Source organism: Lytechinus variegatus, chromosome 10 (assembly GCF_018143015.1).
Source record: "Lytechinus variegatus isolate NC3 chromosome 10, Lvar_3.0, whole genome shotgun sequence".
Classification (NCBI taxonomy): Eukaryota; Metazoa; Echinodermata; class Echinoidea; order Temnopleuroida; family Toxopneustidae; genus Lytechinus; species Lytechinus variegatus.
Window position 1 is genome coordinate 10,066,925 of NC_054749.1, and position 20,324 is coordinate 10,087,248.

General features: G+C 35.2%; 1 protein-coding gene across 1 annotated transcript; it reads right to left on the reverse strand.

Moving 5' to 3' along the window:
• Window positions 1–5,418: 5,418 nt before the first annotated feature.
• On the reverse strand, window positions 5,419–16,040 carry LOC121422234 (SPRY domain-containing SOCS box protein 3-like). Its single transcript, XM_041617142.1, has 4 exons — window positions 15,297–16,040; window positions 12,941–13,128; window positions 10,525–10,759; window positions 5,419–9,614 (listed from the first exon to the last, which is right to left on the reverse strand). The coding sequence occupies exons 1-4, from the start codon at window positions 15,931–15,933 to the stop codon at window positions 9,283–9,285; spliced, it is 1,392 nt and encodes a 463-aa protein (XP_041473076.1). The 5' UTR covers window positions 15,934–16,040; the 3' UTR covers window positions 5,419–9,282.
• Window positions 16,041–20,324: the final 4,284 nt, after the last annotated feature.

Below are 20,324 nucleotides of genomic sequence, written 5' to 3' on the forward strand. Positions count from 1 at the left end.
ATAGAACAAACTGCACATTTTTATATTTGTGATGGACAATGGAGGCATTTCGGGTAATTGCATACCCTGGAGTGCCCTGTAACACACTTATAAATGTGCATTATATGTTACTTTGAAACATAAATTGATGATGCCGAGTGTTAGTTTTGGTACAAGAATAATGAATCTTGATCAAAGTCTAAGACTTAAGGTTTATTGAAAGCTTATGAAAACCAAAAGTAAATGAAAACTCTTAAGTTTTGTTAAATTTGTACTGTTCTAATTCTTATCACACTTATCAGACAGTTTGCATGATAGACAGATTTAAAGTAAATAAGCCATTCACAAATTTCCCCATGGATCGGGACTTTCGTTCAACTTCATAAGATATCTTCAATTCTGACACTAATGAATCTTTTTGTAGGAGGTTCATTGAATTGAAAGCCGCCTTGTGTGAATGTTACCCTTCTTTTCAGCACAGATAGTTTTGTATAAAAAATAAGAAATTTGAGGCTTTTAAATTTGGCTAATTAGAATTATCTCAAAATCATTCATGTATTAATATTTTTACCCCCAAAGTATCCAAACCTACATGTATCAAATAAACCAGCAAATGAAGGTGAAGTTGTGAATCCTAAAATAATTTCTATTTTGATTATTTTATCATAACATAATATGTGTTTTTTTTTTGTCCTAACATGTAAATCCATTACATACATGTATGCCTATCATGTACATAAAATACAAGACCAAAATGTCGGTAAATAAACTGCCATTGCCAAAGAAAAATGTGTAAAGCTATATTTTTGCATGGGAAAATGTGTACATAAGTTTTTAAGGTTTTATCAAGAACATGCTTGTGAAATTGTAATGATGTCTTTGTTACATTACGCAAAAAAAGGAATACCAGCAAACAAAATAATTTTATCGTACTATAAAGTGACTTTCCAGAAGATTTCTTTGTAATGCTTTTGAGGAGAGGCCATTGTTCCTAATCAAATTTGAAATCTAGTACTATATGCAGTTCATTATGTCCAGAGATGTTCAGAATATTTGTATGCTATGGGCTCAAGCACCACTTGAGATCAAGTCTTTACGTTTTCCTTCCTCAACCGAATATGTTACCATGGCAACAGACAATTTGTAGAAGATATTATGTCAAGAAATGTCACTGTATTTCTGTTTCCTAAGTAATGAGGGATAAGTTGATCAGGGAAATGGCACAGATGCAACAGCTTAAGTCCTCAAATACCTTCAACCTTAAAAGATTCTAGATAGTTTTGAGAAAGCAAATGGTGGCACTATACAAATGCCCATTGTTATTATTAGCTGTATAATTCATATTGCATGTCTACTCTGATATCTGGTACATGTACATTGGAACAAGGTATTAAACAAAGCCATACATTATCATGAAACGAGCGCTGTGGAAGGATTAGTTAGTCAGATAAAACTTCTGTGTTTCTTTTTCCTGATATTAACCAGGAAGTGTTGGCTAATCCCTGTTCAATTTACACAAAAAGGAAATGATGTTCTGTCTTTATAAAAACCACGGAGGAACATAATCCCTTGACTTTTTCCTTAATTGATAGGATATATCCTTGTAATTTAGCAGCTTGGACAAGTGTCAGTGTGTGAGATGTTGAATAAAATAAATAAACTACTGAAGTGTGACATCATCACTTAGTTTTGCATTTCAGATTATATTTTATACCTAGATGTTTTCAGTGTATTAGTGGTCCAGCTTCTAAATTTTTTGAGCCAGGCCAATAAGACATTGACTTCAATTGAGCTAATTATGTATTCATGAGGTCATATCTTGGGCCCAAATGAACTGATTTTCCCAACAATTTTGGATTATGGGTAGATTTCACCATGTTCCACCGAAATATGGTATCAAACATGCTGAAATGAAAAAAAATATGTGACATCATCACTTTGGAACTTCATTGTGAATGGAAAGAAGGACAACATGTCTTTACTGATGAAGTCATTTTGTGTGTTAATAATTCAGATTTATTGTAAGAGTATCGAGTAGTAATAATTTTGAGAGTTTTTTTCTAGTTTATTCTTATTTTGGACAATTATTATAAACCTGTCATGTGCCTTCCTATTCATATTTTGCCACTTCATCATTTAAATCATTTTTAAAGAAAAAATTGTATGAAAGAAAACTATTTTATATTTGTGAAATATTGAATTATTGAAGCAGTAAGCTGGGTATCAAAGTTCAAAGTAATTCTTTGAATTAGAAATTTGGAGAAAATGTCTTATGCTTGAGAAAAGAGATTCTCTTGCGCTACTTTAATTTGAATTCCAAATGAAGGTACTTTTTTATGTTATCGTTTTTGTCTCACCTGCATAGCAGAGTGAGACTATAGGCGCCGCTTTTCCGACAGGGGCAGCGGCGGCGGCGTCAACATCAAATCTTAACCTGAGGTTAAGTTTTTGAAATGACATCATAACTTAGAAAGTATATGGACCTAGTTCATGAAACTTGGCCATAAGGTTAATCAAGTATTACTGAACATCCTAGTAGAGTTTCATGTCACATGACCAAGGTCAAAGGTCATTTAGGGTCAATGAACTTTGGCTGATTTGGGGGTATCTGTTGAATTACAATCAAAACTTTAAAAGTTTTTGGATCTGATTCATGAAACTTGGACATAATAGTAATCAAGTATCACTGAACATCCTGTGCAAGTTTCAGGTCACATGATAAAGGTCAAAGGTCATTTAGGGTCAATGAACTTTGGCCGAATTGGGGGTATTTGTTGAATTACCATCATAACTTTGAAAGTATGTTGGTCTAGTTCATAAAAATTGGACATAAGAGTAATCAAGTATCACTGAACATCCTGTGCGCATTTAAGGTCACATGACCAGGGTCAAAGGTCAATGAACTTTGGCCATAATGAGGGTATCTGTTGAATTACTATCATAACTTTGCAAGTTTATTGATCTGACTTTTGAAACTTGGACCTAAGAGTAATCAAGTATCACTGAATATCTTGTGCAAGTTTCAGGTCACATGATCAAGGTCAAAGGTCATGTGAGATCAATGAACTTTGGCCGTATTGGGGCTATTTGTTGAATTACCATCCTATCTCTGTAAGTGTATTAGTCTAATTCATAAAACGTCGAAATAAGAGTAACCAAGTATCACTGAACATCTTGTGTGAGTTATAGTAGTTTTCAAAGTCAGCACTGCTGCTCTGTTGAATCGTGTGATGCAGGTGAGACGGCCAGAGGCATTCCACTTGTTTGCAATTACGATCAGTAATTCCTTTATTTGTTTTTCTTTGTTGCCATTCAAAGAGGTCATTATGTTCTAGAACATAAACCTACAATTTTGACCTTTATCATTTGAAATTTGAAGCAAAGTATTAGATGAACTTGTGCCAAATGGAGATGGGCATTGTTTGCATTTTGTGAAGAATCTGAAGTCTCTTATTATTTCATTAAATCATCCATGAACTATCAACTAAAATTTAAAAATCAGCAAATTTGGGATATATCCAATTTGTTCAGGAGCTTTTTTGCAAGATATATGATCATCAATTGATGAGTCAATCTATTGATTTGAAGTATGAACTTTTCAGATAGTTTCCAAAATGAAATAGTGCTCTAGCTTTGAGATCTCAATTTCTCATTTTTATGTTTCACTGATGACTTTCGATTATTTAGAGTACGATTCAAATGTCAATAAAAATGTAAGTTCTTGTATAATGACAACAATTTGTGATCTTTATTTGCAACACCAAATATTTATTTATATGGTTTCAGCAAGATTAATTCCATTATTAAAAGATGTCAAACTCAGGGCATGATGTATTTATGTTCTTATTCTGATGTAGTACATGTATCCTATTGTGACATAAATGTATGCAGATATTTATTCATCAAATATACCTTGTTTTTTTACTCAAAAAGTCTAATCTGTATCTTTGAGATGTGTGTAATTATATCAAGAGAGAGCAAAGGGTGACTTATACATTTTATTTTTTTCATTTTAGAATATATATGAGCAGAAAAGTTATTGCTCTTCAAATGGCGTTTTAATGAAAAAATTGGAGTCAAAAGGGGCCTAAGCTTTCGATCCTAGCAGAATCTTCATCGGAGGCAAAATGACAAACATTAAGTACATGTAGAACAACCATAATATAGACCACAGACATCCAACAGCAACACTAGAAACAAGGAGACAAAAGGGGCATTAGTGAGAAGAGATGACCAATCAGGTTAATGAAGGGGATGAAAGAAAAGGAGTAGGCAGACACAAAGGGAAGTTAGTGTAAGGCCAAAAGAGAGACCTCAAGCCAAGAGGGATTAAGATATGAGGCAGGCAACATCAAACAGGATCTGGAACAAAACAGTGATAGAGGGTGTGAGGAAGAGATGAATGGCAAGAGAAATAGTGAGAGGTGGGTCAAACAGGTAACAAAGAAAGGCATAATAATCTGGTGCAAGGGGAAAAAGGGAAAGAAAAGGGAACAACTGATCATGTGCAAGACATAAGTATGTATGATAGAGCATTAAACAAACTAAGCGAAGAAAGTAAGTGTAAAAATAAATCTGTAAGTATAAAAGAAAAAATTGGTTAAAAACTTTGGGGTCAAACATCATTGCTTAGTATTTCAATTCCTATTTCTCTTCGCAAACAATTTGGATGAACGAATGTTTTCCTAGTTGACTTCTGTTTTCCTCGTTGACTTTTCTACAGGGGGTGCGATTATTAAAGACTTGTATCTCTTTTCCTACAAAATCATACAAAATACCAACAATATGTATCAGTTGTTTTTTCAAATGAAAGCATATCATTTCATCTTTCAGAAAAAAAAGTTATGATCATTGAAGCATTGTATGTTATATTTCAATGATCACAGTAAGGTTGATAATGTACATCAGTGAGCAAATCATTTTCATGACTGATCACAACATGCATGCAAAAAAATTGCAATAAGATTTTAAAAAAGCTTTATTTTTTATCATTCATAGTGCATTCCACTTGATCGTATTATGGCCAGGTTAGGGATATCTCATTAGCAGTTCATCCCTCTTTTATATTGTTGTGTACTGTGTTTTGCCAAACATCTGATACAATGGCCTAGTCAAGTCCAAGATAATTTTAATTTTATTCAACAACGTACAGAGTGATCACGCAATTACGATCACCTGTACTCTTCAGAAAAAAAATCATGTTTTTGGTTTTGCTTGTTGATTCGGCCTGACATACGCTCTGGATAGCATGGTACATCAGCAAATAGATATCTGTTTAAGTCATCTGGAAGTAGATTAACAATGGCTTGATGTTTTTAACTGCCATGGATATTGGTTCTCAACAATATTAAAGTTAATTAAACAAGCGATCCTATTCAGCCAATAAAAAAAATTCTTCAGTGTATACAACTTTCAAAGAATGACATCTAACAAAAAGTGTTAATATCGGCTTAATCATTTTAATACAATATGTACAGCTCATAGCAATTTCATTCATTGACAACGGGCATTATTTTACATCGAAATCCTGCAAGAGAGCTTTTTTAATAAGATCTTATCTACAACATGTATCTATAAACACCGCTCAACACAACATAGATAGATTTTGATTGAATATATTTCAAAAGAAACTTGTGCCTTTTACTCTTATGGCTTATGTATCTTGGCCAGGTTAAAAAAGATTACGATCTGTTGCAAACATTGTACTCAACAGGACCACTGAATGCAAATTTTCTCTGTTTCAGGGCCCAGATGAACAAAAGTGATTTATATAAATCTACCGGTATTAAGTTTTTAAAACCTTATTTTCTGTCAAGTAGAGAAATCGTTTAAATACATACTCTGCCGTGTCAAAGCAAAAACACCCATAGCAAAACATTTTCACGCAGCAGTGCAGAAAAACCCTTGCACAAAGCACTTACGCGTGCTGCTGAAGGTGTTTTTGTGCGCATGTCAAGCGCAGAAGTGTGGTGTTACACGACTTCTTGCATCGACGTGACGACTTTATAAACAAAAAGACATGCTGCGCCAGCGCTACATTTTAACATAAAAATTCTTGGTGGTCTTTTTGTTTGCCTACCAGAGGCACTCTTCACACTATCATTTAATAGAGTTCTACAGAATCAAAGAATACTGGCATAAGAAGCAATACTAACATAATAAGGGTGAATGCTTGCAAATTTGAACATTTTGAACTACATAAAATTGGTCATGTTTGTATCTTAATCCAAACTACAGTACAGCATCTATTTTGGAGTGTGATCTCTTGCAATCCTGATTTGGTACACAGAACAAACTTTTTGGTTAATACTTTGTCACTTCACTGCCCCCCCCCCCCCCCCCTCCCTAGAGATATTCTGGACATGTCAAAATTTGAAGCACAATCAAAAAGCCTGATGAACCATGATACATGTAGGGTATTTAACAGCATTGCTTGGCATATTCATATTATGGTAGGGCTTGGCATGTCCACATTGCTAAATACATATGTTTAGGCATTGCAAACTAATGTTATAATGCTGATATTAGTACAACAGCTGCCTTAGTACATTTACTGTAAATGTTACCGCTCATGGTAGTTAAAATGTATTGAAATAATCAATTTACATTTTGTAACTTTAGTGTGTTTCTCCAGCAAGGTGATTCTCTGTTAAGCATATCATTTCTTTTCATTAAACAGCACAATAAATAAATACTTCATCGTTGAGACCACAGCACAATGTTAGGAAACAATCATAAATGTAAAATTTATATTTGCAACTTCCATCTATTAGGGTTTTTTTCCTTTAATATTACAAATTTTTCTCTACCTTCAAGAGCTGTGACATTTTTTTAAAGGCACATATAACAAATATCAATTACAGCTTGTTATCCTAAAGGTTCAAATACTTTGAAAGCTTCATATTCTGAAGATGTCTTAATCCATAGGTTTGTGAATCTGATAAAAAAGTTTATTATTGAAAACGTTTTTTTAATCCAGAAATCCAATAATGAAAAAAAAGCTATGTTACTATTCTGAATAGTTTTTGATCCATAAAATTATCCAACAATGAAATACTGGTAAGGCTTGTTATTCTGAAGGTTTGTCAATACATAAATCCAACAATGAAATATTAAAAATTTTACTCTTTTGAATGCTTGTTAATCTGTAAATCCAACAATGAAATAAGGTTTGCCATTCTATAAAATAAAATAAGATTTGACAGTCCCAAATGAAACAAGGTTCATATCTAGGTTATTACATGTAGTTACATACTAACAAACCATATTCCATTTTCAGACAATCAAACCTTTGGTACATGTATATAATGGTCCTTCCTTCATTGTCTTACAATGTCAGATTTACAAACCCCATTAGATTTTCGATTAACGAACCTTCAGAATAACGTTCAGATTATCATTTCAAACATTTTGGTTTATGCAATTTGAATGGGTGGAAATATAGCTTTGGAGTAAATAAAAACTTTTGGAATAACAAGCATACACTGCATAAACTAACATTCAATATAATACTGGATTACAGTGTTACCCTTTTTTAATATCAAGACCAAGGGCCCATAACACAAAGCTTAGTAATCAATAATAGAACAATTATTTTATGATTGATTGCATTGGCTACAATGTACAATCAATCATTACAATCAAGTGTAAGATCAATCACTGACCTTTGTGTTACAGACCCCCAAAATGATCCTGCCATCTTTGTTTTACAGCGTACCACATATACAAAGCTGCTCTGTTTGCCAATGTTAGTGTTAAACTGTTCATCTGAAATAAACAAGTTTGATGTACATATTTAATATTAAATTGTAGTGCAAAATAATTGCCATATATTCACTTTTCATGCTTTGGATGTATGTTAAAAACATTCAAAATAACTTGAAAATAATGAGAAAGGATACAATACCTACCATTTTGTATAAACAGAATAAAAAATACATGTAAACACTTGCACACATAAACATATGAAAGGACTTTGACCACTTTTTAAACCCTACATGTACCTGGTCTCAAGCCCTCACAAGAAAGTTTATCTACTACATGTAGCTTTCCTATTTTGTCTCAATGCCTTAAAATTTTTCAATTTTTATTCCATTTTCTTTTTTTCCTTTTTTTTCGTTGTCCCCTTAAGGCAGAGTTACATACATTGGGGTCTTGTACATATTATCAGGGAAATATACCAATTAAAATTACATTAAAAATAAATCATAAATGTACAGAGTTATAAAAATATTACCATAGTTAAAAATCTCCATTGCACGCAAACCACTTGTACATCGATTTCAAATGTCAACAAGCACTGGCCGGAAAGAAATAAATAAATCCCCAGATTACACTCTTGAATTCAACTCCATATACAGTGTGTTAAAGAATTCGTAGACGTCAATTATAGAAATTGATTCATATAATATTCCTTCCTCCTCCGGGAATTTTATGTACATGTACAGTGTGTGTAGAAGAATGTAGCCCAATATTGTTAGGGGGGGAATATAAAATGACAGACTGAATTCAAGCAGAAAAATATTAATTTTTATCACTGTAGTTGTTTTAATTACCACCGCAATGTACATATTATTCATTGTTGGTAGTACTGAATATGAGAACATTGAGGGTAGTGCATATTGAACTCATGTACATGTAATACCCCCATCCATTGTCCCCCCCCCCCCCCTCAAGGAACTGTCAACATCTTCCAGGCATGTCCACAACACTTTTAACGAAGCACTGAATTAGGCTTTGCAGGCTAGATTGATGCTTATTCAAAAAGATTCATATAGATACACAGACACGTTAATGACCATGTGATATACGTATGACCACATGCCATTCAGTCAACATGATCAGCTAAATATAACCTCTATTGATGACGGTGAATCTCAAGTTCAGTTATATTCTACAAGAAAAGCTCAATCAAAATGATTAGCCAATTTAAAGATGTCAGTATCAATCAATAAAATTCTGGCATTTGATTGCAATTCCTCCAAGTTGAAAGCTGCTTAATGAAGCACACATTGTACTTGTTTCAAATCTCTAAGAATACTGTCAGCCCAACCAAAGCTCAAAAGATGTCTGAATGAATATATGCTGTGGTTGACAATATCAAAATCTATTCCATGGCAAGAAAATGTGAACCAACCATTGGCACAAACAAGTTTAAAACATCAGCATTGTCTCCACATCGACACAAAAGACACTGACTACTGCACTCTAGCAGTTCCCTCAAGATTAATAAAGACATCTCTAGATTTCTCTTTCCAATAGGTTAATTCATCTTCTTTGAAGGAAGCTTTCGATGGCATTCCATCATACATCCTCATCTTCCGGGTCCATCTTTTCTTTCCATCTCTTTGACATCATGCTAAGCACCGTCTGTGTTTCCTTCGTCTTGCACTCCACGTGCGCCCTGAGCAGCCACGACAGATTGTCGTCCAGAAAGTTCTTGAGGCCCGGAGGGAGCGGTACCACGTCCAGGACGTTGTGTTCGGGCGGGACAGCTTTTCTGAGGGCCTGGCAGCACCAGAACTGAAGGTTGCTGGGGAATGACTTGGTGTTGACTAATCTCATGCTGGATCTGGCTGCTGTAGAGCTGACGATGGGATACCATGTCTTACCCAGTAGATTCCTGGTTGCCACACCTACAAATCAGAACATGAGAGACCTTTAGTTAATCAAAGGTACAGAATTTATATCCTCTCGCAGAACTAATGTCCTTTGGCAAGACAATGATCTTCAAATGTAAAACTTGACTAAGGTAAACTAAATGCATGGCAGGAATTCATTCTTGATGAAGTGTCTTATTGGCAGCTTGCTAAAGCCAAGGTAATAATTGTTAAGTGCCAAAAGAGTTGGGTTGTCACCAGCAACTGTTTTAGTGGTGGAAATGTTGTCGTCCAAATCTTGTCAAGGGAAAAGAAATCCACAAATATCTTTTTCTGCTCATTCTAATGATAGAACAAATTTTTTGTAGACCCATGATGTTTGTGTATGTTGTGAAATCTGGATTATATGTCCTCCCATAATGTTCCAATGAAAAATATATATTGTAATTAGAATATGTACCAAAACCACTGAAAGATGTTCATGTGTGACATCACACATCTTGGTTGCATTGCCCACGGGGAATCTCCATAACATGTTCATGCTCATAACTTTTTCCTTATTTTTTTTTCTCAAATTTTCATTGATCAGTTCCTTGGATTTTTCTGTCTACAATTCAACATTTAGACTTTTCTTCTCCTTTTAATAGGTTGCCTGGCCTCCTTCATCAAACACAATTCAATTTTCAAAAGAACTTGTAATAGCTTTGATACATGTATGAACATTCCAACCTACAAAAATAAATTTCAAATTGTATGACATCAGCTGAGACTTAAATCTGATATCAATTTTTAACCATTCTAAAAATTCTAAAATCAGTACTCTAAACATTATGCCAAACTTAAATAAAACAAAGTTCTGTATTTCTTGGGATCTTCCACATTTAATCCATGTCATCGGATCGTGTAGTGTGTGGCAGGCTCAAAATGCACAATAAATCGGACCTACCTAGATGTTTCCCATTCCTGTAATAGGTGAGAGTTCCAAACCACATGTCCAGGTGCATGCCGATGATTGCTCCCTGGCCAAACTTGCTGCAGTACATACGACCGATGCCTCCCTTCTGAAAGCGACCAGTGTAGGAGAGTCCACAGCTCTCGCTGCTTGGCTCGTGTCCCAGCATGCTACAGAAAGCCCTAGAGTACTGATTTAGATCAACTTGCTGCGTACCAACACCTATCATCTGTCAGAGACAAAACAAACTCCAAAATTTATCAAGTTACCCTTTTTGTAGATTGAAATCTGGGCCCGGTATCACAATACCTATATGTAGTGGTCTACGGTATGGCTGATTTTTTATAATTCATTACATTTACCATCATGTGCAAACATCAGAAACAACTGTCTGATCAATTGCTATTCCAGGTCTTATAATACAGAAATCATATGAAACTGTGCCATGTATGCATTATTGAAATACTAAATGACAAATTCTGACATAAGATTCGGTGTAAATATAAAGCACACCGCAAGTACCCATTGAGTATCTTTAGTCAAGTGGCTGAGTATTGTAATGGCACGACACATATCTGTCAAATTATGAGTAATGTTCTCTTAAGATTTACAGGCTAGAATGTTGCCCATATAAATTAAAATAAGACAAAAAATAATTGGATAATCTTCAGGGTTGGCATATTTCCCAGACGCCGGGAAATAGGAGGTATTTACCGCTTTTTTCCGGTATTTACCACTTTTCACCGGGAAATATAATTTTCCACTCACTTTTCTATAGGGATTGTCAAATTTTGAACATAAAAACAAAGGTGGTGTGTATGGTTGCTCTGGTGTGTACCATTTGTGTGAGTGTGTGTTTGTTTTTTAAAACTCCTTTTAAAAGTTATATTAAAAGAACTGCAACATTAAAAATGGCATAATCCGAGTTGTGTAATTTTTAGGCTACAAAAAGATCTTTTTCTGTAAGCAATATCAAAATTCAAAACTAGCAACCACTAGTACATATTGAAACATGTACACACTAATATGCTTTTCACACTGCATTTCCTTCACCCCCTACTATCCTTAACCCTGGACTATCCTTAACTCCATACTATCTTTTTTTTTATTTATACTGTCTTTCTTAACCCCATACTATCTGCTCAACCGTGGTTAATGCTTTAACCCCGGACTATCCCTCAGCTCATAAATATTGAGCGTGATTAAGAGAGCGTGATTAACATGCATTTCGACTTCTGTGATTGGCTAATGCTTAGCCCCACTTTCCTTAGCCCTGTTTCGTTTTCACACTGCTTCTCTTAGCACTGCAATTGTGGTGCTAGCACTACAATAAGCTGGCTAACCCTGCTTTTTTGCAGGACCAGATAGTACGGCACTATTTACCTTGCTCGCCCACTTTGCTAAAACGAAGTGTGAAAACGAAGTGTGAAAACGAAGTGGGCCAAGCTTAACCCCGGGAAATTGGTGGGGCTAATACCCCTTTCACAAACCCATCCTCCAATTATCCGCCTAAGAGTAATGTGGATAATTCAATAAAAATTGCATTCACAAACTCCGAAAATAATCCGCACTATTTTTTACGAGCGCCCGACCTGAAAAAGGCGGATAATTGTCATCGCAACTGCACACGCCCCCTCCGATGGGGTTGTGTTGGAAAAGGGTGACCATTTGTGACCGCACCATGGCAATTATCCGCATTACTTTGGAAATGCGTTCACAAAGCCAAAATCTGGTCCCGATGCTGCTATTATGCGAATAATTGCAGCATCGAAATAATGCGGATAACTCTTGTCCCGCTTCGATTTTACGACCAAATTATTGGGTTTGTGAAAGGGGTATACGACCCCCCCCCTGTAGCCCCACCAATTTCCCGGGGTTAAGGAAAAAAGTGCAGTGTGAAATGCATATATAACTCCTTTACATTCAGTAGAATACTGAGCTTTATTCACACTTAAAAACAAAAATCATATCGTAATGAGATACAATGGCATGTATTAAAAGTAAAACCTGGGAGAAATATTTGTTTATGTTTTAATATGATTATTCAATTTCCAGGAACATAATTTGAGTTTGTGTACGTATGCGTGGACTTAGATCCTATGTGTGTTTGGGTATGTACATGTATGCAGTATGGATTTTATCTGTTTGTGTGTTTCTACTATGAGTTTTGTAATTCGAATCATTTCAGAACACTATTTTCATTTGTTGAGGTAAAGAACAACTAAAATTATTGAAAAAAAAGAATTATAAATCATATTTCCCATTTTTTACATATTTACCGGACGCCCATCTTATTTACCGGACGGTATTTACCACCAGTAATTACCGCTACCGGTATTTACCGCCCAACCCTGATAATCTTAGACAACTGAATAGACTTAATATCAAGCAGCACTGTGCCAAATCTCACCATATCTGTGCCATAGACCGGCGAGACCATCTTGACCTCCCAGAAGAATTGACCATCCTTCATGTTCTCTGATCCCCTGGCTGCTGCAGTCCCACAGCTGTAATCTAGATGAAACCTCACTTCAGTCTTCATTTTGGCAAGACAGCATGCATTAGACTTAGCATTGTCATCCCACTGCCATTCAAAACCTGAAGGATAGGACAGTCACAAAACAACTTGGGTCAGGCAAAAAAATACAATTTGTTTTTTTACTTATTCATCTTAAATATTTGTATTCATTTCTGTTATTTTATTCATTTGTATTAATGTTGTATTTCTCTTCTTTTTTTTTGGGGGGGGCCTTTTTTTTCCTTACCTACTGTAACCAACTGCCTTATGATAAATTGAGTACCGGTAACAGTAAGCTTTACATTTCATTGAGCTGGGGATTTTCCGGGGCTCTTTTTAAAATTTCCAACATATACCATGGCACTTAAGAGCATTTTGGGCCAATCACCCCGAGCCCCTGTGTAATTTTTCACCTGACTTGGATATATCAATAGTCTAAATGTATCAAACTCTATTTATGTAAAGAATAAAATCAGACAAAAAAGACATTCATAAAATTCTGGAATAGTTCAGAATTATTCTAAAGGGGCGTCAAGTCATATTGTATACAGGCAATTTGCAAAGAGAAGTGGATAATTGCATTGCATGTACATCAAAAAAATTCTTGTGCACAACTATTTACCATTATCTAATGATAAAATAGGTTACACAGTGCCTGTGGAGAAGGTGAAACCATTGTCAATTTTTTTTTGTTCATTGTATCAATACAACAATAGAAAAAAGGAGAATTGCCCTTACATGAAAATTTGACAAAATGGCTGAAATGTTTGGGCCAAATTTTGTCCATCAATTACAATGCATGAATTTCTGTATGCATACATTTGACTCAGCTGAATGGAGTTAATCTCTTTATTCTGGCATTTTCTGGTGATTCAAACATTTTGTGGCACTTGACAGTTTCTCAAACACACCTACTCAAAGGTTATGCATACTATACTCTTAACACAAAACACAGTTTATTCCTGAAAACCTAGAGACTTTATACCAAAAATGCAATCAAATACCAGCTTGAATAGATTACAGGACGTGTCCTCTTATTATTTTGTTGTACTTCATTAAATTTGAATCAGGAGTAGCAAATTGTGTTTAAAACTAGAATAATAAAGTTATTCATAAGCAAATTGTTTCTTTGCACAGGAACCCAGTACATGTAACACATTCCTCTTGGATCATTGTTATTGATTAATGAACACTTGGATTCCAGTTCGCATTACTTGTTGCTATGTCTGGATAACCTGTGGCAAGTTTGCAGGTTGTCAAGAACAGCATTTGTGTTGACAAAGTTGCAAACAATGTTCATTCTCAGCAGCAAAAGATTTTAGGTATGCCAATTTGTTTATACAGTACAACAATCAATGTTATGTAACTTGCAGTTGAAAGAGTTATGCAATGATTTATTCTGGAATGTAGAGATAAGCAACATGATCAAGAAATGTTAATAGCACATACCCCCCCCCCCCCCCATGAAAGAGAAAAGGAACAAGCTGTGAACAAAAATGGAAACCTTAGCCTAGAAGTCCTCATAAATGCATTCCACTCACAAGATTCAAGAATATCCCTTGTAATTGCTTTTATATAGGCCTTTAGAATGGGTGCTATGCAGTTTCACAATGTAATCATTATTCACCCTTTTTACCCATGATGAGCAATGAAGGGGTGATCTTACATGTAGAGGGATATTGTAGAGGGTACAATGACTTCTACATATTGTCCTTTCTTTTTTTTTCACAATTCAAGTAGGCCAACATTCAAGTCTGACACACCCAATGAGGTAATATTACAATCAAGTGTGTGTATGTGTATTTTTGTCAGACATAGATGTAAACTTATGGATAAAACACTTAAAGTCTAATGGCAATGCGATTTTCTTGAGCTATGTAAATTGAAATCATTTAACCCAAACTTTATGTAAATAAGTGGTACTGACATGTACATCTCTGCAATTTTGTAAATGATTTAAGGTTTTTAAGGTTTGACAAAATTGCAAAATATTAACATATTTTAACCTTGTTTTGGGGATGGAATTAGGTTCAATTTATTGGGGGTCTTAGATAACTAGGCTACATTAATTTCTCGCTAACGTCATGCCCGACAGTTTAGGCTCATCCCATTAGATATCAAAATAAATAAGACCCCCACAGCGCAATTGCAGCATTAACAATTTAGGCCTATAATATGGTTATTATAGATCGAAGGTAAAAAATAAATAAATTTAGAATTGGATCTATAATATTTATGGTCTACCTACCGGAATATTTATTGTTCCTTTCATCTTCCTCTGCTCCACTGGAGCTCATCCCCATCTCTTCTTCACTCCCAAACCCTGGCCAGCCTGCACCATCTCGTAAGATTCCAACACCAGACTCCACACCAGCCTGCTGCCTACGGGTCGGTGCCAGGCCCAGGGACTGTGGCGGCGTGCCGACTCTTTGCGGGCTTTGCCAGCTTGGATACGGAGGTGGGGGCGGTATGTACGAGATCACGTCGGAGGCCTGTCCCGTAGACGATCCATGGCTTTCCGTTTGTGTTGGCGAGCCACCGACGACGCCGTCCGGGTGCCGCTGACGGATTAAACTATTAACAATAAGGTCTATGGCAGGCGAGTTGTCTCTAGATCTCCTGCTCGATGACCCCGACGATGGCGATGTTGAGTTTGATGGTGATGAACTTGGAGAAACTGACCCTTTTCGCCTTTTCTTCGGTGGTTGCATGACTTCATCATTCGTCTGTTTCGCTTTCGGGCTGGTCTGTTGTTGTGGAGTCAAACTTGAATTCGCACTCGTACTCGCAGATGTTGACGGTGTTTCTACCTTATTTTCAGCTTCTTTCGTTTCATCTGCACTTGGTTCTGTTCTGTTTCGCTTATTTTTATTAAATTCCTCCATATTAACACCGGTTTTGGTTTACGCTGGGGGAAATATTTAGATTTTCTTGACCTTGTTTCCGGCTTGTTTATCTGGCGAGCGCGCTGGAGCTAGTGCAGTGATATAGCATACGGTATGTAATGCCGTATTCTGTGCACCTGACATCGACACAGTTATACGAAATGCAGGCCCTACTTTTGAATGCGCGAATAATTCCGTGTACACTTTGCATTCGTGTTGCGTGGATTTTCTAGAAACGCCTGTATGATAAAATCTATTACAAACATGCGAGGATACACGTGACTTGTCTTGGAGTTCTCATTAGCAGAACAGAATAAATAATTATTCTTATCGTTATCCTTGCCGATACGGCAAGGATAACGACACATTGGGATATTGAAGTACATCAAAATGATAGTGATAAAAAACAATGACACAAACTGGCAAAGTAGATAAAATGTTGTTATTACTGATTTGATGAGCTTCATTTTGAATCAAAGACACGTAAGTGTCATTCAAAAAATTCAAACTGAGAGCGCAAAACAGGACAGGAGATGAATGTGCAGGGAAATGACATGAAATTTAAGAGAATTTGAAAAAAAAATATTGTACTTTTTATTCAAGAGGACACGAATTTTATACCTTCCTCTTTTTAATTAGGAACCTGTTTCCCCAAAAAATTATGGTTGTTTAGTAATGAGCTGAAAAGCTGCGGGAGAAGTTGACTTTATTGAGGTGACGGCTGAAACTGATATAAAGATTTTACCCGCCCGGAGCCGACCCGACCCGAGTTGCGCGATCAAAAAAAGGATAGCTTCATATATTTCGACCTATACTAAATCCATGCCCTATATACATTTGAACTTTAAATGGAAAGAAACACATATAGCTGAGGTCAAAAGTAGGGTTAGAAAAATGGTGGGGGAAACAATGGAGAACTTCCATATGTCATTTAAAGGGGAAGTTTACCCTGACAAAAACTTTATTGTAAAAATAGCAGAAAAAAATAATAAAAGATATTGCGGAAGGTTTGAGAAAAATTCATCAAGTAATTAAAAAGTTATTAGAATTTCAATTATTTGATTTGTGACGTCATATGCGAGCAGCATTCCTACATAGCGAATGGTAAAAAATCAATGAAATGTTATTTTCTCAGAAAATTGAAAATGGTTTTCACTGTACCTTTTGTATATCAATAGACAAATTATTTCACACCCGACCATGAATAAAAAAACAAAATTAAGTCATCAGGAACCATGCAAAATTTGAAATTCATGCATTTTATATTACATAACACATGGGGCAGCTGCTCGTTTATGACGTCACCAATCCAAAACTTTGAACTCTTTTAGTACTTTCTTACTCTTTAACGGATTTTCCTCAAACCTTCACCAATATTTTTTACTATTTTCTCTGCTATTTTTGCAACAAAGTTTTCTTCAGGGTGAACTTCCCCTTTAACCGCGCGCAGCGCGGAAGCAAAATTCATTATAGAGCAAGAATGAAGGAGTTTCTCTTTGGAGAAAAAAAAAGAATAAAAAGGAAAAAAACACAAAGCTACCTACCTTTCTTCCCTTTTCCCCCCTTCCCTTTTTTTCTCCTATCTTTTTCCCAGAGGTAAAAATGACAGAGGTAAAGATCATGACATCCTAGATCAGCAAGGAAAAGAGAGAGCCTTTCCAGTTAATATCAGTCATAATTATTGACCTTGAATGACTCCTATCGACAAAAGGAGTATTAGGAACTGATGAGATATTATTTGGATTTAAAAAAAATCATTTTAGGTCTATTCTTTATCCTTGATATGATTAAACATTTTCATGCCAAAATTATTTCAATTAGTAAGTGATGAAAGGATTTATCTTGGCCAGTTTGTATAATATAACAGCTCTTCATGACATATACATGTATATTAAACGAATTTTAATGTAAACACCAATATGCGCTACCATTGACATACTGAAATAGACGAGTTCGGGATTTCTTCGAACCACTTGCATAACTTGGATAACAGAAAAATAACGAAACGTTCTGTAATAAAAGTAACTTTTTCATATTTCAACATCATAATGAGATATTGATATGATACATTTATAGTTTAATGTAAATGATATTATAACAGCAATAGTGTTAATTTTTTTTCAGAGTAATACCTCATTGCAGCTAGTCCAAGTGGATATCAGGTTCCTTAACTAGTTTCTATGGTAACGGTTACCGCATGAATTTTGAAATGTGTAGCGAATCAGGGATTTAAATTTGTAGGTGTTTCTTAGGTACCATCCTATCGACCTGTTTTGAAGGGGAATTCACCCTGAAAATGGTTTACTGTGAAAATAGCTGAACAAAATAGATTGGTGAAGGTTTGCTGAAAACCCATCAAAGATTAAGAAATTTATTAGAAGTTTGAGTTTTTGATCTGTGACGTCATATACTCGTAACTACCCCGTATTTTATGCACAAAAATGTCTACTTCAAACTTTTTTAATCAGTGGTTCATGATTGCTAATAAAAAAAACCTTTCAGGAGCAGATGTGGAATTATTTGTATGTCAATAAACTTAAGGTAAAATTAAAACCATTTTATTTTTTTTTAATGATATTTCATTGATATTTTTATTACATCATATATGGCATGTATGGGAAACACTGCTCGCAAATGACGTCCCGTCAACGTATAATTTCAGTAGCTTTTTAAATATTGCCATTTTTACCTCTGCCATTTTCACCTCTGACATTTTTACCTCTGCCATTTTTACACCAAGCCTTTCAAAGTGTCCCCCCCCCCCCCGCTTCTGCTTCCTGATATGCTTCTTTTTCATGACAACTTAAAGTGATTGCCCAATTTTAAAGTCTTAATATAAAACATTTCCTGTCCGTACTTACACTCTAAAAAAAATTAATGAAGTGCTAATTCTGCTCTTAAAGAGCGTGTATAGTGACTGCACTTCGGAGTACTCGTTCAAATTTGAACGAGAAAAATCAGCATTCCGAATTAGTGCGGTCACTATACACGCTCTTTAAGAGCTGAATTAGCACTTCATTTTTTAGAGTGTACGTTCGCATTAGTGGATTGGTGAGATTCCTGTTCTTTATGAATTCCTAAAATCAGTCCTTAAATGTGCATTTTTTCTCATGATCTGAATATCAAAATTTCATTTGGTTACTGAAATACGTGCGGTCTTAGTGAATTCCTACAAACAAGTCTTACAGTGCCCCTCTTCAGAGCTGAATGTTCAGCTCGCGCTCGCTGTATTTGATTAGTGAGATGCGTATGATAGTCATGATTAAAATGACTTCAAAAAGTGCTTCATGTGTTTAAATGTAATTCTAACAAAATCAACAAGCGCTTGACGGCACTCGCATTAGACGACTATGGTGAGATATGTTTACTCTTAATGGATTCCTAAAAATAGTCCTTGAAATATCCATGTATGGGGTTAATAAATACAAGAATTTTAGCTCGCGCTTCGCTCTCGCATCATTTGGTTAGTGAAATACGTATGGGTTTTCATGATTTCCTACAAAAGCCTTAAAATGCTGGTCTGAATTTCTATGATTTTTAAGTCGCGCTTGATTAGCAAGATGTTAATGAGTATGTTAACCATAATTACAATGACTTCATGTGTTTAGATGTAACTCTTATAAATCAGCAAAGCATGGCACTAGAGTCAGATGACTATGGTGAGATATTTGTACTCTTAATGGATTCCTAAAATATAGTCCTTAAAATTTCCCTGTTTGGGGTCAAGATAATTTTAGCTAGGTACGTATCATGACTACAAAAAAATTGCTTATAATGTCCCTTTTCTACTTTTTAGCCATTTTAAGTACATATATTATATTGGAAGAGTATATAGTCCGGCCTTGCCAAGTTTCATGAGCATGATGGCCTATTTTGATACCAATCTTTACAACTTTTAAAAATTTATAACTTTTTATCGTTTAACCCATAATGTTCAAAATTTCTTCTATTATTGTGCAAATTTCCTATTAATTGTGTCTTCCGCCTTTACCTTCGAAAAACAACTTGTTATATTGGTTTGATTCCCCTATGTAAAGGGAGGGGAATGAAGCTTTTTTTAACAAGTGGGCTTGTGTGAAAACAGAAAAATCAAAGAATAAGATCAAAGGTTTGAGGAAATCGGACAAATATTGAGAAAGTTATGAGCATTTGAATATAGCGGTCACTAATGATAGAGATCATCCCATTGGCAATGCGACAAAGATGTGTGATATCACAATCTTGTGAACAACTTTCCCTTTGATGAACTATAAAATTCCCTCAAATTGTCTCTTTTTGCTCTTTTTTCTGGTGCTTCTGGTGATACCAACTATTTATCATGTCTTCTTTGAAAATCTGTATTACATACCATATACATGTATAAAGAATATATTATCCACTGATATAGATGT